At 47.4% G+C, this 19,860-nt stretch overlaps 2 protein-coding genes across 3 annotated transcripts in view; one reads left to right on the top strand and one right to left on the bottom strand.

Moving 5' to 3' along the window:
* The window catches only part of nup37 (nucleoporin 37), an 83,094-nt gene extending 65,321 nt beyond the window's left edge, over nt 1–17,773 (bottom strand). The window contains exons 1-3 of the mRNA XM_072484776.1: nt 17,612–17,773; nt 15,191–15,315; nt 4,980–5,052 (exon numbers count right to left, since the gene is read on the bottom strand). Of these exons, the coding sequence (XP_072340877.1) occupies nt 4,980–5,052; nt 15,191–15,315; nt 17,612–17,773 (360 nt within the window). The remainder of the gene's footprint in view (nt 1–4,979; nt 5,053–15,190; nt 15,316–17,611) is intronic.
* A 32-nt stretch (nt 17,774–17,805) lies between these two features.
* The window catches only part of parpbp (PARP1 binding protein), a 66,507-nt gene continuing 64,452 nt past the window's right edge, over nt 17,806–19,860 (top strand). Inside the window, exon 1 of one of the 2 annotated variants that reach the window (XM_072484773.1) lies at nt 17,806–17,999. In XM_072484773.1, the coding sequence (XP_072340874.1) occupies nt 17,806–17,999 (194 nt within the window). The other variant, XM_072484774.1, reaches the window with a different exon arrangement.

The raw sequence follows: 19,860 nt of genomic DNA, 5'->3' as shown, positions 1-19,860 counted from the left end.
TAATTGCCCTTGAACTGAGTGGCTTTCTAGGCCATTTCAGAGAGGGGCAGTTAAGAGTCAATTGCATCGCTGTGTGGGTCTGGAGTCAGATGTAGGGTAGACCAGGCAAGGACGTCAGATTTCCTTCCCTGAAGGACATTAGTGAACCAGATGGGTTTTTACGTACAAATCGGCAATGGTTTCAAGGTCATCATTAGACTTTTAATTACAGATTTTTATTGAATTTAAATGACACCATCTGCCCTGGTGGGATTGGAATCCGGGTCCCCAGAGCATTACCCTAGGTCTCTGGATTACTAGTCTAGTGACAATACCACTACGCCATCGCCTTTCCCAGTTGTGACAAGGATGTAAAGGGTTGTAGGTAGGTTAGGTAAGTGGGCAGAAATTTGGCAGATGGAACATCGTGTGGTAAAATGTGAACTTGTTCACTTTGGTGGGAATAGAAAAGCAGCATATTATTTAAATGCTGAGCGAGACTGCAGAATGCTACAGTACATCGAATCTGGGTGTCCTGGTACAGCAAGTGATTAGGAGGCAAAAGAATTCTGTCCTTTATCGAAAGAGGGATAGAGTATTAAAGTAGGAAAGTCTTGCTACACCTGTACAGGACATTGGTGAGGCCTCACCTGGAGTACTGTGTACACTTTGGTCTCCTTACTTAAGAATATACTTGCATTGAAAGCTGTTCGGAGAAGGTTCAATAGACTGATTGCTGGGATGAAGCGGGTTGTCTAACGAGGAAAGGTTGAGCAGGTCGGGCTGATATTTATTGGAATTTAGAAAAATGAGAGGCGTCTCCCATTTAACACACAGATAAGGAGAAATTTGGAATTTTCTTCCCCAGAGTGCAGTAGAGGCTGGGTCATTGAATATATTCAAGGCTGATTTAGTCAGGTTTTAAAAAAATATTTTTAGTCAAGGTTTTTCAACAAAATATAAATATACAAAATATAAAACAGACAACCAAAGAGCAATAATAATCGCTTATTGTCACAAGTAGGCTTCAATGAAGTTACTGTGAAAAACCCCTAGTCACCACATTCCGGCGCCTGTTCGGGGAGACCAGTACGGAAATTGAACCCGCGCTGCTGGCCTTGTTCTGCATTACAAGCCAGCTGTTTAGCCCACTGTGCTAAACCAGCCCCAACCATTTAAACCAGCAACAGAAGACCATCACAACCCACCTAATAACCCCAACCCTCCAGCCCCTCTAACACCAACTCCCCCCCTCCACCACATCCCGCCCTTGCCTCTTTTCAACCCCCTAAAATCCCACCTGCTCCCTCGCTGAACCCTCAATCCTCCTTGAAGAAATCGATGAAGGGTTTCCACCTCCAAGTGAACCCTTCCACTGACCCCGTCAGAGCGAACTTGATTTTTTCCAACGGCAGGAATTCCGCCAGGTCACTCACCCACGTTCCTGTCTTCAGCAGTTCCGAGTCCTTCCAATGGCAGGAATTCCGCCAGGTCGCTCACCCACATCCCTGTCTTCAGCAGTTCCGATTCCTTCCAACGGCAGGAATTCCACCAGGTCGCTCACCCACATCCCTGTCTTCAGCAGTTCCGAGTCCTTCCAACATAACAAAATCCGTCTCTGGGCTATCAGGGAGGCAAAGGCCAACACATCGGCCTCTCCCCAGCACCCCCCGCATTCTTCCGACACCCAAATATTGCTACCTCTGGACTCGGGGCCACCCTCACCCCAGAACCTTGGACATCACATCCGAGAACCCCTGCCAGAACCCTCTCAGTCTTGGACATGCCCAGAACCTGTGGACGTGATTTGCAGGCCCGCCCGCGCACCGGCCACACGTATCCTCGACCTCCGCAAAGAACCTGCTCATCCTCACCACCGTCATGTGGACCCTATGCACCACTTTAAACTGGATGAGGCTTAACCTCGCTCAAGACGAGGACGCATTCAGCCTCTGCAAAGCCAGTTCCTCTCCCGACTCCTCCTTCCACTCAAGCTAAACATCCTCCACCCAGGCGCCCTCCCACTCCATCAATTCTTTGTAAACATCCGAAACTTTCCCTCCCAGATTTCGCCCTCCGACAGAAGCTTATCTTGCAGCACCGGAGGAGACAACCCCGGGAAAGACGGCACCCCTCGCCTCACAAAATCCCGAATCTGCAGGAACCTAAACCCATTCTCCTTAGGCAACTCAAACAATTCTTCCAACTCCTCCAGCCCCGCAAATTTTCCCCGACAAACAGGTCCCTGAAATACTCAATCCCTGCCTGCCACCCCGGAACCTTGCATCCAGTCTGGACAGCACAAACCTATGGTTGTCGCAAATAGACGCCCACAACGACATGCCCTCCAAACCCAAGTGCTGCCTACAATGCCCCACACCCTCAGAGCCGACACCACCACTGGAGCAATGGAATATCTGCCTGGCGAGAATGGCAGAGGCGCCAACAATGAAGCCCTCAAGCACGTTCCCCTACACAATGCCTTCTTCACCTGTCCCCAAACCGACCTCTCTTCCACGGTCCATTTCCTCACCAGCGCAATGTTTGCAGCCCAATAATAATTGATCAAATTCGGCAAAGCAGCATGCCCCCCACCCCACACTTGTCTCTGCTCCAGAAAAGCCCGTTGCACCCACGGGGCCTTCCCTGCCCACACTAATCCGGAGATCTTTGACCTTTCTGAAAAACAACTTAGGGACAAAGATGGTACGGTTCTGAAAAATGATCAGAAACCTAGGCAGCACTGTCATATTAACTGTCTGCACCTGTTCTGCCAATGACAATGGTAAAACAGCCCATCTCCTAAGATCCGCTTTCATCCCCTCCCCAATCGAGCCAAATTCAACCTATGCAGCTAGGCCCAACTCCGGGCCACCTGGATACCAAGGTATCTATAGCTCGTCCCCTAAACAGCAACTCCCCCAACCTCCTTTCCTGCACCCTAGCATTGGTCGGGAACACCTTACCCTTTCCCATATTCATTTTATGCCCCAAAAACCGACCAAATTTCCCCCAAATCCCATGATCCCCCCCCAATGCAGACCAACAGGTCCGAAATACAGAATAGCAGATCATCTGTGTACAATAAAACTCTCAAGATCGACCCCTCACCGCTCAATCCCTCTATGCCCTGAGTGCCATTGCCAGTGGCTCTATTGCCAAGGAGAAAAGAAGCGGAGAGAGCAGACACCCTTGTCGCATGCCACAGTGTAATCCAAAGTACCCCAAACTCACTCGGTTCATCCGCACACTCGCCACCGGTGCCTTATACAGCAACCGGACCCAATCCACAAGCCCCTGCCCGCACCTCCCCAACACCTCGAACAAATATGCCCACTCCACCTGATCAAAAGCCTTTGCCCCATCCATCACCACCACCACCTCAACTTCCTGGCCTCCCAAAGCATTGTAGTCATTCAATAACCTCCGGATAATTGCTGACAACTGCCTTCCTTTCACAAAACCCGTCTGATCCTCCCCAATCAACACCGGCACACTGTACTCAATCTGCAATGCAAGCAACTTCGCCAATAGCTTGGCATCTACATTCAACAACAATATCGGGCTGTATGACCCACACTGCTCCAGGTCCTTATCCTTTTTAAGAATCAGGGAGATAGAAGCCTACGACAAAGTAGGGGGGAGTCACCACTCTCCCTCGCCTCCGCCCTCACCAGCAGTGGCCCCATTCCGCCCCAAACTTCTTATAAAGCCTCACTGGGAAACCGTTCAGACCCGGGGCCTTCCCCATCTGCAATGCCCCCATGCCATCCATCACCTCCTGGAACCCAACCGAGGCCTCCAGGCCTTGCACCTGCCGCTCCTCCACCATGGAAAACTCCAACCCATCCAGGAACCATCTCATCCCCTCTTCTCCCCCTCGGAGGCTCTGACTCACAAAGGCCCATTCTGAAGGCCTCAAATACCCCATTCACCCCCTCCGGAGCCATCACCACCTTACCCCCCCCTTGTCCCTCACTCTACCAATCTCCCTAGCCACTGCCTGCTTCCTCAACTGATGGGCCAACATCCTGCTTGCCATCTTCCCGTATTCATGCGGAGCTGGCCCTCTGCAACTGCCCCACCGCCTTCCCCGTCGACACTAACCCAAACTCCATCTGGACCTCTGCCTCTCCTTCAACAACCCCTCCTGCGGCACCACTGAGTACCTCCTATCCATCTTCAAGATCCCCTCGACCAGCTTTGCCTTCTCCTCCCATTCCACCCTCTCCCCGAGCGCCCAAATCAAAATTAACTCCCCCCTAACTACAAACTTGAGTGTCTCCCACAACATGGCGGCTGTGACTGGCAGCCCTCACCCGCTCGCATACCCCCTCATCCGCCGACAGCCCCACATCCAGTCTCCACTCCGGTCGTTGGGCCTCCCCCTGCACCACCCACGAATCCACCCAATGTGGTGCGTGATTAGAGACCACAATCGCTGAATATCCCAATTCGGCCACCCCGTCAGCAATGCCTTATCCATGACAATCCGCAACGACTTCAGACTCGAGATTATAATTGACAAGAGAGTCAAATGGAAGGTAGGCAGAAAAGTGGAGTTAAGGCGGCAATCAGACCAGCCAAGATGTTATTGAATGGCGGGGCAAGCTCATTGGGCACAATGGCCTACTCCTATTTCTTCTGGTCAAGGGAGACTTATTTCCTTTCTGCTACCGTGGTGTAAATTTACACACTGTTACAGAGAATCAAGGCAGGAGGCAGGTGGAGGTCAAACTCTCAATCCAGATCACAATAGACCAATATCACATTACTGTTTGTGGGGTCTTGCTCTGTGCAAATTGCCTGTCACACTTCCTACACTACAACAGTGACTCCACTTCATAGGTTGTAACACCTAAATAGAACTTTGCCCATTCTTTTAACTAGATTAACAAGACAGAGTGTGTAATTCTGTAGCACCTTTCACAACTCTGCATATCCCCAATGCGGTTCACAGCCAATAACTGATTGTTTTGAAGCAGGAGTGGAAGATGTACCTGCCATCTGGTGTTTTGCTTGAGATCAGATGTGAGCAGTCTCAACTTTCTGTCAGCATCTGCTGCACAAAACCTGCAAAAATTAAAGCCAAATTAAAAGATGTAAATGGAAAATACCAATGTGAATTGAAGAATAAGCAATGTCAAAGTCAGATACAGTTTCTCTTTATGGGCCTTGTCAATCTAAAAAAATGAATAAAGTTGCGCTTAAACAGCATCTTTCACAACTTCAGGACATCCCTGCGTGCTTTATATTCAAGACTCTTATAGTAGGACACAAAGACCAGAGTGTTACCCACTGAATCACAGCACATTTCATTCCTAAACAGCCAAGTCTCTTCCAAAGGACTACATTCTGAGGACGACTCATTGAAATTGTCACTGGAAACTGTCCTCTGGTATCTGGCATTTCACTGAATGTGAAACTTAATTCAAGACTAGCAATTATTCCCCCACTGTAAAACAGCATTCATCAACTTGTGCCTGATGACCGGGCAGAATTACAGGGAAACCTGATGCTCTGTAACAACTCACAAATGATGGGTAAGCGTAAAAGGCAGACACTTCAAGACAGTGTTACATCTGAATATCGTACAGCACAGAAGGCGGCCATTCAACCACTCACATCTGTGCCAGCTCTTTTAAAGAGCTATGCAACTTAATCCCACCTCACAGCCTTTCTCCATAACCCTGAAAAAATACGTTTGCTCAAGAGTCTGAAAGTTCAGGAATCAAGTCCTGACCAAAGATTTGAGCACAAATCCAGGCCGACACTCCTGTGCATTTGCCCTTGTTCAGATGAGCTGTCATACCAAGGCCCTGCCAGCCATTTCAGTTGACTTAAAAGATCCCATGGGATGATCTTGAAGAGGAGCAGGGAAGTTCTCCATGATGTCTTCAGTCACTATTTATTCCCTCAAATCAGCATCACTTTAAAAAAAAATTCTCTCATTGGGGTTTGTGGAATTTTGCTGTGCGCAAATTGTCTGACACCTTTTCTACAACAGAGGATACATGTTTAAAAGTACGTTAATGACTGTAAAGCACTGTGGGATGTCGTGACTTTGTACAAACATATGAATGAGAAGGAATAGGCCATTTGGCCCCTTTAGCCTTCTCCGCAATTTGGTACAGACACGAGGGTTCGGATTCTGGCCTCAACTGCACTTTCCTTCCTACCCCCTAAACTTGTCGGCTTCCTTGCAAATCAAGATTTATTCTAACTCTGCCTTAAAAATATGCAATCACTCTGTCTCCACTACTATCTGGGGGAAGAGAATTGCAAAGACCAATGACCCTCAAAAAAACCTTCACTCCTTCTCAGTCTTAAACAGCAAACACCTTGTTATTAAAGGGTGTCCACTAGTTTTACACCCCCCCCCCCCCCCAAAGAGGATACATCATTTCGGCATCCAGACAGTCAACTGCCCTCGGGATCTTATATATTTCAGTAAGATGACTTTTAATTTTTCTAAACTCCAATGGATATAGGCCCAACCTGTCCAACCTTTCCTCAAGATAACCCTTCATCCAATGAATCAGTCGAGAGAATCTTCTCTGTACTGCTTCTAATGCAATTATACCTTTTCTCAAGTAAGGAGACCAAAACTGTACACAAAGTACTCCAGATATGGTCTCACCAACGCCTCATATAATTTTTTTTTTTTAATAAACATTTTATTGAGACATTTTTGGTTTTTAAAACAACGACAAAATAAACAACATACATAAGTCTATAAACATAGTGCAAAAAGCCTGCTTCCTCCCTTACAGGTCCCACCTTTATTAGCCCCCTACTCTAATCTAGAACTAACCCCCCCTCCTGCTGACGTTTAATTTTCTGCAAAGAAGTCGACAAACGGTTGCCACCTCCGGCGAACCCCAACAGTGACCCTCTCAGGGCGAACTTGATTTTCTCCAAGCAGAGAAAGCTAGCCATGTCAGATAGCCAGGTGTCCGACTTCGGGGGCTTTGAGTCCCTCCAAGCTAATAATATCCAGAAGCAAAGGCCATAACGTCTGCCTCTTTCTCCTCCTGGATTCCTGGATCTTCCGACACCCTGAAAATCGCCACCTCCGGACTCGGTGCCACCCTTGATTTTAATACCGTGGACATACCCCTGAGCTTTGGGCATGTCCAAAACATGTGGACATGGTTCACTGCCCCCCCCCCCCCCCCCCCCCCCCCCGGCACACCTTGTGCACCTATCTTCTACCCCAAAGAACCTGCTCATCCGGGCCACTGTCATATGAGCCCGGTGAACAACCTTAAACTGTATCAGGCTGAGCCTGGCGCATGTTGTGGACACGTTGACTCTACTCAAGCCTCCGCCCAGAGACCATCCTCTATCTCTCCTCCTAACTCCTCCTCCCACTTGCGCTTCAGCTCCTCAGTCTGTGTGGCCTCTGACCCCATGAGCTCCTTATAGATGTCGGAGAACTTCCCTTCTCCCACCCACACTCTGGAAACTACCCTATCCTGAATCTCCCTAGGTGGTCGGAGCGGGAAGGTGGAGACCTGTCTACATAGGGAGATCCGCACCCGCAGATACCTAAATTTGTTTCCCCTCGCCAATCCAAATTTCTCCTCCAGCTCACTCAAGCTAGGAAAGCTCCCTTCTATAAACATATCCCCCATCCTCTCAATCCCTGCTCTCTGCCTCCGAAACCCCCCGTCCATCCTTCCCGGGGCAAAACGATGATGATTACAGATTGGGGACCAGACCTATGCACCCTCCCCTCCCACATGCTTCCTCCATTGTCCCCAGACTCTCAGGGCTGCCACCACCATGGGGCTGGTGGAGTACAGTGCTGGCAGGAACGGCAGAGGCGCCGTTATCAACGCCCCCAAACTGGTGCCCTTACATGATGCCGCCTCCATACGCTGCCATGCCGACGCTCCCCCCACCACCCACTTCCTGATCTTGGCTATATTCGCCGCCCAATAATAGTTACTGAAGTTTGGCAGTGCCAGCCCGCCCTCTCCCTGGCTCCACTCAATCATCCCCTTTTTTACTCGCGGGGTCTTGCCCACCCATACAAAGCCCGTGATAACTTTGTTAACCCGTTTAAAAATGGACCGTGGAATAAAGATGGGGAGACACTGGAACACAAAACAGGAATCTCGGAAGGGCCGTCATCTTCACCGCCTGGACCCTCCCAGCTAGTGACAACGGGAGTGCGTCCCACCTCAGAAAATCATCCTTCATTTGGTCCACCAGACGGGCCAGATTAATCCCTTCCAGCTCTTTGAGGCTCTCAGCGCAATTGCCAGCGGCTCTATAGCTAGCGCGAACAACAGTGGGGAGAGGGGGCACCTCTGTCTTGTCCCCCCGGTGTAGCCTAAAATAGTCCGATGTCGTCCTATGCATCCGTACACTCGTCACAGGAGCCTGATACAGCAACCTGACCCAGTCAATAAAGTCCCGCCCAAATCCGAACCGTCCCAGTACCTCCCACAGATATTCCCATTCTACTCGATCAAAAGCCTTCTCTGCGTCCATTGCGACCACTACCTCCACCTCCCTACCTTCTGGGGGCATCATGATCGCATTTAACAACCTTCTTACATTGGACACCACTGCCTTCCCTTAACGAACCCAGTCTGGTCCTCCCCAATCACGTCCGGAACACAGTCCTCAATCCTAGAGGACAAAATGTTGGCCAACAGTTTGGCGTCCACATTCAATAGGGATATTGGCCTGTAGGATCCACACAGCTCCAAATCCTTATCCCGCTTCAGAATCAGCGAGATTGTGGCCTGTGATATCATCGGGGGAAGCACCCTCCTCTCCCTTGCCTCATTGAATGTCCTCATCAACAGCGGCCCCAATATCCCAGCTAACTTTTTATAAAACTCCGCTGGGTACCCATCCGGCCCCGGGGCTTTGCCCGATTACATGGCCTTCAAACCCTCCGCTATCTCTTCCATCCTGATCGGGACCCGTAGCCCTTCTATCAGCTCCCCGTCCACCTTCGGGAAATTCAGCCCCCCGAGGAAGTGCCTCATCCCCTCTGGCCCCGGTGGGGGTTCCGACCCATACAGACTACTATAAAACTCCTTAAATGCCTTATTCACCCCTGCTGAGTCTCCTGACAGGTTCCCGTCTCCATAATTTACTTTCCCTATCTCCCTGGCTGCCTCCCTCTTTCTAAGCTGCTGTGCAAGCATTCTGCTGGCCTTCTCTCAATGTTCATAAATCGCCCCCCTCACCTTTCTCAGCTGCTCTACCGCCCTCCCTGTGGTTAACAAGCCGAACTCCGCCTGTAGCCTCCGTCGTTCCCTTAAAAGCCTTGCCTCAGCGGTCTCCGCATACCTCCTGTCGACCTGTAGTATTTCCTTTATCAGTCGATCTGTCTCTGTCCGGTCTACCTTCTCCCTGTGGGCCTGTATCGAGATCAGCTCCCCTCTAACCACCGCCTTCAATGCCTCCCAGACCACCTCTGCCTAAATTTCCCCCGTGTCATTGTCCTCCAGGTAATTCTGAACCTGGCTATATCCGCCCACACACCTCCTCGTCCGCTAAAAGCCCCCACACCTTATATAATTTTAACAAAACTTGCAAGAATTTATATTCCATTCCTCTTGCAAAAGAAAACAGTCCATTTGCTTTCCTAATCGCTTGCTATACCTTGATGCTAGCTTTTTGCTATTCATGTACTAAGACACCCAGATCCCTCTGCATCAGAGTTTTGCCATCTTTCTCCATTTAAATAATGTACTGTTTTTCTATTCTTCAGAACTGTTATGGTGCAGAAGGAGCTCATTGGGACCATTGTGACTGCACCGACTCTCCAAATGAGTACAATGATATAGTGCCAATCTCTTGCTTTTCCCTGCATTGTTTCTATTCAAGTAATCATCTAATGCCCTCTTGGATGTCTCGATTGAACCTGCCTCCACCACTTCCAAACAATTCATTCCAGACCCGAACAACTAGTGTGAAAAAGTTTTTTCTCACATCATATTAGCTTCTTTGCAACTCACTTTAAATCTGTGCCCTCTCGTTCTTTATCCTTGTACGAGCGGAACACTTTCTCCCATCTACTTCGTTCAGCCCCCTGATGATTTTGAACATCCCTATCAAATCTCCTCTTCGCCTTCTTCTCTCCAAAGAGAACAGTCCCAATGTCTCCAATTTATTCATGCAAATCTCTTTTGCATTCTTCCCAATGCATTCACATCTTTCCTAGTGTGGCGCCCAGAAATGTACACAGTATTCCAGCTGAGATCTAACTAGGTCTTGTAGAAATTCAGTATCACCTCCTTGTTCATGTATTCTATGCCCCTATTAATAAATCTCAGAATACAATATGCTTTATTAACTGCTCTCTCCACCTGTCCTTTCACCTTCAATGACCTATGCACATGTACACCCAGGTCCCTCTGCTCCTGCACCCCCTTAAGAACTGTACTTCTTATTTTATATTGTCTGTCCATGTTTTTCCTCCTAAAATGCATCACCTTACACTTCTCCACATTGAACTTCACCTGTCCACTCTACCAACTTGTCTATGTCCTTTTGAAGTTCTACATTGTCTTCACAGTTTATAATACTTCCAAGGTTTATGCCAACCGCACACTTTGAAACTGTCCCCTGCACACCAAGATTTAGATCATTAATATATCAGGAAGAGTAAGGGTCCAAATATTGACCTCTTGGAAACACTACTACAAACCTTCCCCCAGCCTGAAAAATATCCATTGACCATTATTTACTACTTACTAATATTCAGCCAATTTTGTAACCATATTGCTACTGTCCCTTTATTCTATGAGCTATAACTTTTCTCACAATTCTGTTGTGTGGCATTGTCTGAAATGTCATTTGAAAGTCCACGTATACCAAATCAACAGCATTACCCTCATTGACCCTTTCTGTTACTCCTCAGAAACTCCAGCTAGTTAAACTCAATTTCCTCTTTAAAAGTCCATGCTGGCTCTTCCTAATCAACACACATTTTTCAATTTGACTAATTCTATCCCAAATCATTGTTTCTGGAAGCTTGCCCACCACTGACGTTAAACTGACTGGTCTGTAATTGCTGGGCTTATCCTTCCAACGGTTTTTTGAACAAGGACGTAACATTGCCCAGGTCCTCTGGCACCTCCCCCGAGTCTAGAGAAGACTGGAAGATTATGGCCAGCGCCCTGCAATTCCCATTCTCATTTATCCTTGGATGCATCTCATCTGGTCTCAGTGCCTTGTCAACTTTAAATGCCAACAGTCTATTCAACACTTCTTCCTCATCGAACCCTTCCAGGGACAGAGTTTCCAGGTCTGTCACCATGTCCTGGGTAGCATTTACCTCCTCGGTAAAGATAGGTGCAAAGTACCTCAAAATACCTCAGTCAACTCCCCAGCCTCCATGTATAAATTCCCTTTTAGGTTCCTAATCAGCCCCACTACTCCTTTTAACTATTTATATGTCTGTAGAATACTTCAGTATTCCCCTTTATGTTGGCTGCCAGTCTTTTCCCATAAACCCTCTTTGTTTCTCTAATGTGTGTTTCCACCTCCCCTCTGAAGCTTTTGAATTCCTCTTGGTTCTCAACTATATTTTCTACATGACACCTGTTAGAAGAACACCTTTTTTTCCTTAATTTTTATCTCCTCTTTCATCCAAGTAGCCCTGGAGTTGTTTGCCCTACCTTTCCCTTTTAAGGGAATAAATCTTGACAGTGCCCAGACTATTTCTGTTTTGAAGGCAGTCGATTGTTCAGCTACAGTTTTTCCTGCCAACCTTTTGTTCCAGTCTAACCGGCCCAGCTCCGTTCTTGCCCCATTGAAGTCGGCTCTCGCCAGTTAATTATTTTTACTTTGGATTGACTATTATCCTCTTCTCTCATAATTCTAAATCTTATGATACAATGATCGCTGTCTCCCAGATGTTCCCCCACTGACACTTGATCTACTCGGTCCACCTCATTTCCAAGATTTAGGCCCAACAGTACATTCTTTCTTGTTGGACTAGACACACGCTGCTGTAGAACATTTTCCTGGACACAATCAAGGAACATTTCCCCTCTCCGGCCTTTACATTACCACTGTCCCAGTCTACATTCCGGTAATTAATGTCCCCAATGATAACTCCTCTTAATGTTTGCATCTCTCTGCAATTTCCCTGCAGATTTGTTCTTTTTCATCCTTCTCACTAGTCGGTGGTATATAAACTACACTGAGCAATGTAATTGCATCTTTTTTGTTCTTTAGCTCTGGCCAAATTGATTCTGTCCTTGAATCCTCTGGGACATCCTCTTTCTCCAGCACTGCAATGCTCTCCTTAACCAACAATGCCATCCCGCCCCCTTTCTTTCCTATCTTTTCTGAACACTTTGTACTCAGGAATATTGAGTATCCAGTCTTGCTCTTCCCTCGAGTCAGGTCTCTGATATCACATCATAATTTTTCCACAACAGAATATGCACCTGTAACTCCCCAATCTTAATTCATTATAGTCATGCATTCACATACATGCAGTGTCATGGGAGTGTCCCTTTAAGAAAGGTTTGTTCTTACCACATGACTTGTAGCAGGCCTTCAATGATGTCGTTTGTGGGTGGAGCTGGGCTGTGGCTGTCAGGTGAGAGGGGGTTTAGGGTTTTAGGTTTCAGATTGCTGCTTTGGATTGCAGAAGAAAAAAAGCAGTGTTTCTCTGTTTTTATTTTAAAGCTGTCCAGTGAATTAAACTGAAACCACACTGGGTGTGGCAAACTGCCTTGGTAACTTTAAAGATAGAGCTGCTTTCCGGAAGGAGTTTTGAATCTGCTGGTTGGAACTGGATCAGAATCTCAGGGAAAGGACCAGTCACATTCAAGTGTGCTGGGCCACGCCCTTGAAAGGGGTTTTGGTTTATTGGATTTTGTATTGAATTGAACAGCTACTAAGGGGGATTCATTAAGAGTTACATACATAGATTACTGAAGCTGTTCTTTATGCTTGTAATTGATAGCAAATTCTTGCTGTGTTTTATATATGTTAACTACATTCTTATAATAAACTTTGTTTTGATAAAAGCTCCTAGGAGGTCTGTTAAATCACACCTGAAGTGAAGGCTCTTGTGCTCATCCTAGCCAAATTCAACATAAAAGTCAGGTGAGCTTCATAATACATTTTGGAGTTTCTAAGCTCTGCCCCATAACAACAACAGTAACCTTGATTTAAACATCATTACTTTCTCCCTTACTCAAACTTCACTTATTAACTTACTATTCTCTATACTAGAGCTTTCCGTCCTTCCCAGTATTTTATGCATCCTGGCATTCCTCACTAATAATTCCTCGCGTTTCCACACCCCTGCCGAGTTAGTCTAAAGCTCTCCCAACAGCACTCACAAAGCAGCCTGCAAGGAACCCAGTTTGTACAGGTGCCATCTCCCCAGAGCCAGTCCCAGTGTCTCAGGAATCTAAAGCCTTCCGTCCTGCAGCATCTTCTAAATTATAATTTAATTTTAAAAAACTCTTTAATTAGTCAAACATGATTTCCACTTTCACAAAGCTAATTGCATTAAGATTCGTAAGTGCTGCTATAATCTATATAATAATAGATTCTCGTGTTATGGGTATTATATAACTTCTTTTGAAAGTTACTATTCAGAACATCAAGATCGTTATGGACAACTCCAACAGCAACAAACCTCAACATCACACTGCCATCATAGCCCGGGAACTCCGACGCCACAAGATTGACATCGCCGCCCTGAGCGAGACATGACTGGCAGGACAAGGCCAGCTTGAACAAGGTGGCGGACATAACTTCTTCTGGAAAGGCAAACTAGAAGAAGAACGCTGTCTCTACGGGGTTAGATTTGCCGTAAAAAACAAATTAGTCAGACGTCTCAAATGATCCCTCGTGCAGGGGGAGCGAATGACAACTGATCCTACAGCTCACCCTGACCCTGAAACAGCACATCACAGCCATCAATGCCTACTCCCCAACCCTAGATGCAACAGACAAGACAAAAGAGGCATTCTAATCCAGCCTTGACCAATCGCTGTCCTGCATCCATTCTCCTCGGCAACTTCAATGCTAGAGTCGAAAAAGATGCAAACCTTTGGAAGGGTGTGTTAGGCAGGTAAGGCGTGGGTAAAACGTCCTCCTCCTGACAAAAACATGACCTGGTCATTACAATCACCCTGATCTGCCAGAGGGACAGAAGACCTCATGGCAACATCCCCGCTCCAAGCACTGACCCTTAATAGACTATATCTATCATTGTCCGAGCACGGGACCGCAAAGGGCATCACCCGTGCCATAACCAGAGCTGATGACTGCAGGACTGACCACATGCTCATCCACTTTACTATCCATCATTTGCCGGAGGAGATTCAATGTCACTGGATCCGAAGACCCCAAAAAGAAAGAGCTACTCAGTCGGCGCCTCACAGCTAACCAACGAGCCAAAGGCGCAGGATGCCCACAGTGTCTGCTCCACCTTAAAAGCCACCACAGTCAACACCTGCGAGGAGAGGCTTGGGCTCTTGACCAGGAAATGTTAAACTTGGTCTGACCAGAACGATCAGGAGATCCAGGATCGCCTTGACTGCAAATGCAAGGCATTCCTGAACTGGCGACTCCACCAAAACTCGAGTGAAAGGAAACAAGGCTCTTGTAAGGGCCGGTGCAGACTCGATGGGCCGAATGGCCTCCTTCTGCACTGTAAATTCTATGATGTGTTTTAAGCTGACAGGCAACTGAAGGTCGAGGTGCAACAAAGCGAGTGGAAAGAGCACAGAAGACTCAGCAACTCGCCAACAACCACCATGCAAGCTGCTTCTTTAGCGCAATTAAAACCATCTACGGTCCAAGTACCCAGGGGCCCACCCTGCTGAGAGCCAAAAAAGGAGGCAGTCAAAGACAGAGAGGCAGTCAACACCTGCTGGAGAGAGCACTTCGAAGACTCCTCAACCATGACACAGCCTTCGACGCAAATGCTGTCGATACCATGCCGCACACAATACCCACCACCATCTCAGCGCAACCCCACATCATCATGAGGTTGAAAAGGCCATCCAACGACTGAAGAACAACAAGGCCTCTCGCACAGATGGAATCCCTGCAGAAGTATAAAGTGCAGCTGAGAAGCATTCTTGACAAGAACCCACAACCTCATCACTCTTGTCTGGAAGAGAGAGCATGTCTGACGATCTCAGAGATGCCTTAATTTTGACCATCTTCTAGAACAAATTAAAAAGCAATAATTCTCTCTTACCGGATCAACTGTGTCAGTGTGTCCATCTTAGTTTCTGGGCTCCAAGCAATAGAATCCACTCGTATACCTCGATGAAAAGTCTGGAGGGTCTTGTATTCCATTCCTTTAATTTCTGCATCTTCTTCCTAACAAATATTGCCACAGAAGAGAGAGAGAGAATAATAATATTCACAAAACAATGCCCTATGTGAGTAGCACACTGGCCTGTGCCTGAAGGTATTGGGTTTGATTCCTACTCCACAGACCTCAGGACGTAATTTAGGATGCCAAAGTAGAGTGCTGCACTGATGGCAGTGCTGTCTTTCAAATGAGATGCTAAGCCAAGGCCCCATCTGCAGTGTCAGGTGGACGTAAACGTTCCCACACCTACTACTTGGAAGAAGAGGGTTAGGCTGATTGACCATGTTAAATTTCCCCATAGAGTCCAAAGGTGTGCAGGTTAGGTGGATTGGTCATGATCAATGCACAGGGTTACGGGGATGAGGCGGGGGAGTGAGTGGGCCTAGGTAGAGTGCTCTTTCGGAGGGTCAGTGCAGACTTGATGGGCCAAATGGTCTTCTTCTGCACTCTACGGATTCTATGGATAAGAGCAGAACCTTTATCACTCAACCAACATTATTTCACTTTTGTTTGACGGGTCCTGCGATCAGCAAATTGGTTGTCTCATTTTCTACAACTGTATTTAATCAACAGTAAAGCACTTCAAGACATCTGAGTTTGTGAAGGGCACTGCAGAAAAGTAATTATTTCTCTCCCCCTTTGATGTATACTCTCTCAAGGTGCAAATGTAATTTTATTATATGAATGCACAGCAGGTACACATCAATTTATCATGGTTGCTGTTTTAAAAGGCTTTAACCAGTTAATTTTATGTCAAACTGACTAATTCTGCAGTGAAAAAGAGAACAAAAATAAGACAAATAAATGGCTGTGGGGAGGATTCATCTTCTGCCCAGATCGGACTGGAAATCAGAGGAATGATTGGGCTGCGCACCAGAAGCTGGTATTGGGAGGCTCAAACAATCTGGGTTCTGGGGGTCTCGCTCAAATGTCTTCTATCCATTTCTCCCATGAAAATAGCTGAAGCCCACCTACACTGTGGGAAGGCAGAGCTGTGGTATTTGTATGAGCCGTAGAAAGTTATTTTGCCTCTAATAATTGTTCCGAACAAATTCTGGACCATTTCGTCAGTGGCCCGCCCCTTCCTGCCAGATGCAGATGAGCAGAGCTTGCACAGCACCCATTCCACACTTTCTGGCCCTGAAAATTGCTCCTGGAGTTCTATAATTAGTGTAGGATCTCAATTTAGCAACTCTCTGCCTAAACCAGCTGAGTCGATAAATCTGCCTGAAAATTGTATCAGATGCTCAGCAGCTGAAATATGCCCTCGCAAATCCTACATTTGATCCTGATGTGGAGATGCCAGCGTTGGACTGGGTGAGCACAGTAAGAAGTCTTACAATGGAGCACGCAACCTAGTGATTCGAAACAAACCTGTTGGACTTTAACCTCGTGTTGTAAGACTTCTTGTACATTTGATCACTTTCAGGGTATAAATTTTGAACTGCCTAAGGCAACACTACTTGGATTAGTTGATAGCACTGTCAGTAGGCATGAGCTCAAGTCCCATTCATCGAGGTCTACAGTACAAAAAAGGCTCTTCGGCTTATTGCTTCTGCGCTGGTCAAAAGCAGCCAGCTAAATCCCATTTTCAAACACTTGGCCCATAACCGTGTCACCTCAAGTGCTTTTAAATACTTCTTAAATGTTATGAGGGTCTCTGTTTCCACCAACCTTTTAGGCAGCGAGTTCCAAACTCCCACCACCCTCTAGTGAAAAAGTTTCCCCTCACATCCTCTCTAAACCTCCTGTCCCTTACCTTAAATACATTAATGCCCCCTGGTCATTGATACTTCCACCAAGGGGATATGTTTCCTCCTGTCTACTCTATCCAAACCCTCGAGCACAAAAATCCAGTCTGACACTCCCAGTGCAGATACAACGTTAAATTGAGGTCACATCTGCTCTTTTGGCATGAAAGATGCCAAGGCATTATTTTGAAATGCACAGAGAATTTTCTCTGGTGTTCAGTATTTATCCCTCAAGCAACATCATTGAAGTAACAAAAAAGGAAAAATTATCCAGTCATTATCTCATTGCAGGTTGTGGGATCGTTGTGTGAATATTGGCCCTCGCCTGTCCTATTTCAAAAAAATGGCTACGCTTCAAAAAAAGTATTTCGTTGGCTGTTTAAAAAAAGAGTGGTTCGAGACATCCTGGAGTGGTGCATTTCCTCAATTGCTGTTTGTGGGATCTTGCTGTGCACACATCCCCTCTTGCTGGTGTAGTTCGTTGTGTCACCCGATGGAACTATTCCTTTCAGGGCCCGGGAAAGGGGGGTTGGGTCCCTAGCCAGCCCACCTGGAAGCGGCAGTTTCCCACCACGATGTAGTTATCCCCTCCGTAGGCGACCAGGCTGCCCGCGCCGCAGCTCTCGAAAGGGTTAAACTCCACCACGTGCACCGTCTCCTCGCTCGGTACTGTGTGGCTGGCACGTCGCGCTGCCCCGTCGTTCACCAGCATCTCTCCCGGTCCCGGTGGACGGGGAAACCCCAATGGAACGTTCACACTGGATACTCCCCGAGGATTCCCTCAATGGAACGTTCAGACACTCCAGCTGGCCGCTGATTGGACGCGGCAACTTCCCTTCCGAGTGGAAAGGGCAACATTGTAGCGTCGCGGCTCTGATTGGTTACAGCAGCTCCGACCCGGGACTTTTAAATTATCCAGAGGCAGCTGGAGTTTACAGGTATGGATGGGATCTCCCTTTACCCAGGCGAGCCCCAAATCAGGGATAGGGGTTTATCGCCATATCAGTGTGTACGTCCAGTGTTAACTTCTTTAAACAGGGAGACCGTTCGGGTTTGTAGGTGGTGACTGTGGGGATTCGAAGCAGTTGTACACCAGTGACAGTTGGTGAGTTTAAATTTCCTTACAGACCCCATTTCCGCCGCCAGTCTAATACCAAGGATGCAATAGCAACGAATTTGAATAAAATGAGGTTTGGCTTGGTGTCCCTTTTCATAAAATAACAAAACGCTAGTGGTTTCCTCTCAGATATTTGTTATTGTTCCAGCGATTTTAGGCTACATTTTGAACGCCCGCACCCCAAGATTTATTTTAAAACTGCTGTTCCTGGGTAGTGTTTAATCTAGTGGGAAAGCTGTTGTACACTTTGTGTAGTTTCTTCCAGTAACCTGAAGAAGTTGTAATTAACTAAATTCAGCGTGGCCTCGTTTTTCTTGCTGTCGTGTTCATTATTGGTCTCCATTGCTTAGTTTTTGAAACTCTGGTCCCTGAACCGTTGGGCAATCCAGAGGAATCCATCAGATTTATTTACTTTCCTGTACTTGTTGACATCTAGTCTGCTATTCAAGACCAAGAATCCCTGGAAATCTATTGATAATTGCAAGCATTCCTGTCATGATATTCAGGTAAACATCATAGCACAAACATACATACATACTGATGGACAGATCAACGGACCAATCAACACACACACAACACCACAGCCAATCACAGGCAAGAGCATAAACAGGACAAAACAGGAAACACGACACTTCCTGGGCATTCCAGCAGGAGACAGCTCCGGGCACAGAGCTCATAGCAAGCCACTCAGACATCCACCATGTGCTGAGTGCCACTACAAGATAGTATTAGGAATAGGTCCACAGATTCTAGGGTTATGATCGAACCTCAGTAACCAGTTTACCACTGTAAATAAATGTTAGCAATAAAACTGAGTTGTACCATTCGCAACCGTGTTGGTTCGTCTGTGTAGCAGAGTACCCAACACATCATAGTACCAGGAGTAACTGTGGGACCGACCTACGAATCCTCCAGAATCTGCCATCCTCCGCCATGGACACCGTCAGCACACCGCAGCTGCTAACATCCGCTGGAAAACTTGGTGTTAATTGGAAGCTGTTCAAACAGCGCTACCAGCTCATCCTGGAAGCCAACGAAAAGGAGCATGCTTCGGACACCAGAAAGGTGGCCATCCTCCTCTCCACAGCAGGTCAACACGCCATCCTGTCTACAACTCCCTGATGTTGGCGGAAGGTGAGGACAAGGCCAAGTACAAGACAGTCCTTCTCAAACTCGACCAACACTTCAACGTTGAGGTCAACGAGAGTTTTGAGAGGTATCTCTTCCAGCAGCATCTGCAGGGTAAGGTTGAGTCCTTTCAATCCTTCCTTACGCCACTCCGTATCCTTGCGCAGTCCTGCGGTTACGACACCACCTCTGATTCCATTATTCAGGACCAGATCGTTTTTGGGGTCACCTCGGTCACCCTACGCCAGCAGCTCTTAAAAATTAAAGGCCTCACCCTAGCCTCCGCAATCGAAGCCTGTGTCCTGCATGAAAACTCGACTAGCCGCTACTCCCAATTTCAGGCGGCCGAATCGGCGCGGTAGGGGTCGTACGCGGCCGGATCGGCGAGGCAGGCGTTCTACAAGGCCGAACGGGTCCAGGCGATCAAGTTCCTGCCGGCCTGGACGAGGGCGGCCATTTTGCGTGCTTTTCGAGGCCTCCCGCGTTTGTGCGCGCCAAAAACGACGTCGACACAGAGGGACGTGATGCGCAGGCACGCTCGACGCAAGACCAAA

This window comes from Scyliorhinus torazame, chromosome 19 (genome assembly GCF_047496885.1).
Source record: "Scyliorhinus torazame isolate Kashiwa2021f chromosome 19, sScyTor2.1, whole genome shotgun sequence".
Taxonomy (NCBI): domain Eukaryota; kingdom Metazoa; phylum Chordata; class Chondrichthyes; order Carcharhiniformes; family Scyliorhinidae; genus Scyliorhinus; species Scyliorhinus torazame.
The sequence above is the reverse complement of the archived record's forward strand: the minus strand, read 5'-3'. Positions and strand labels throughout refer to the sequence as shown.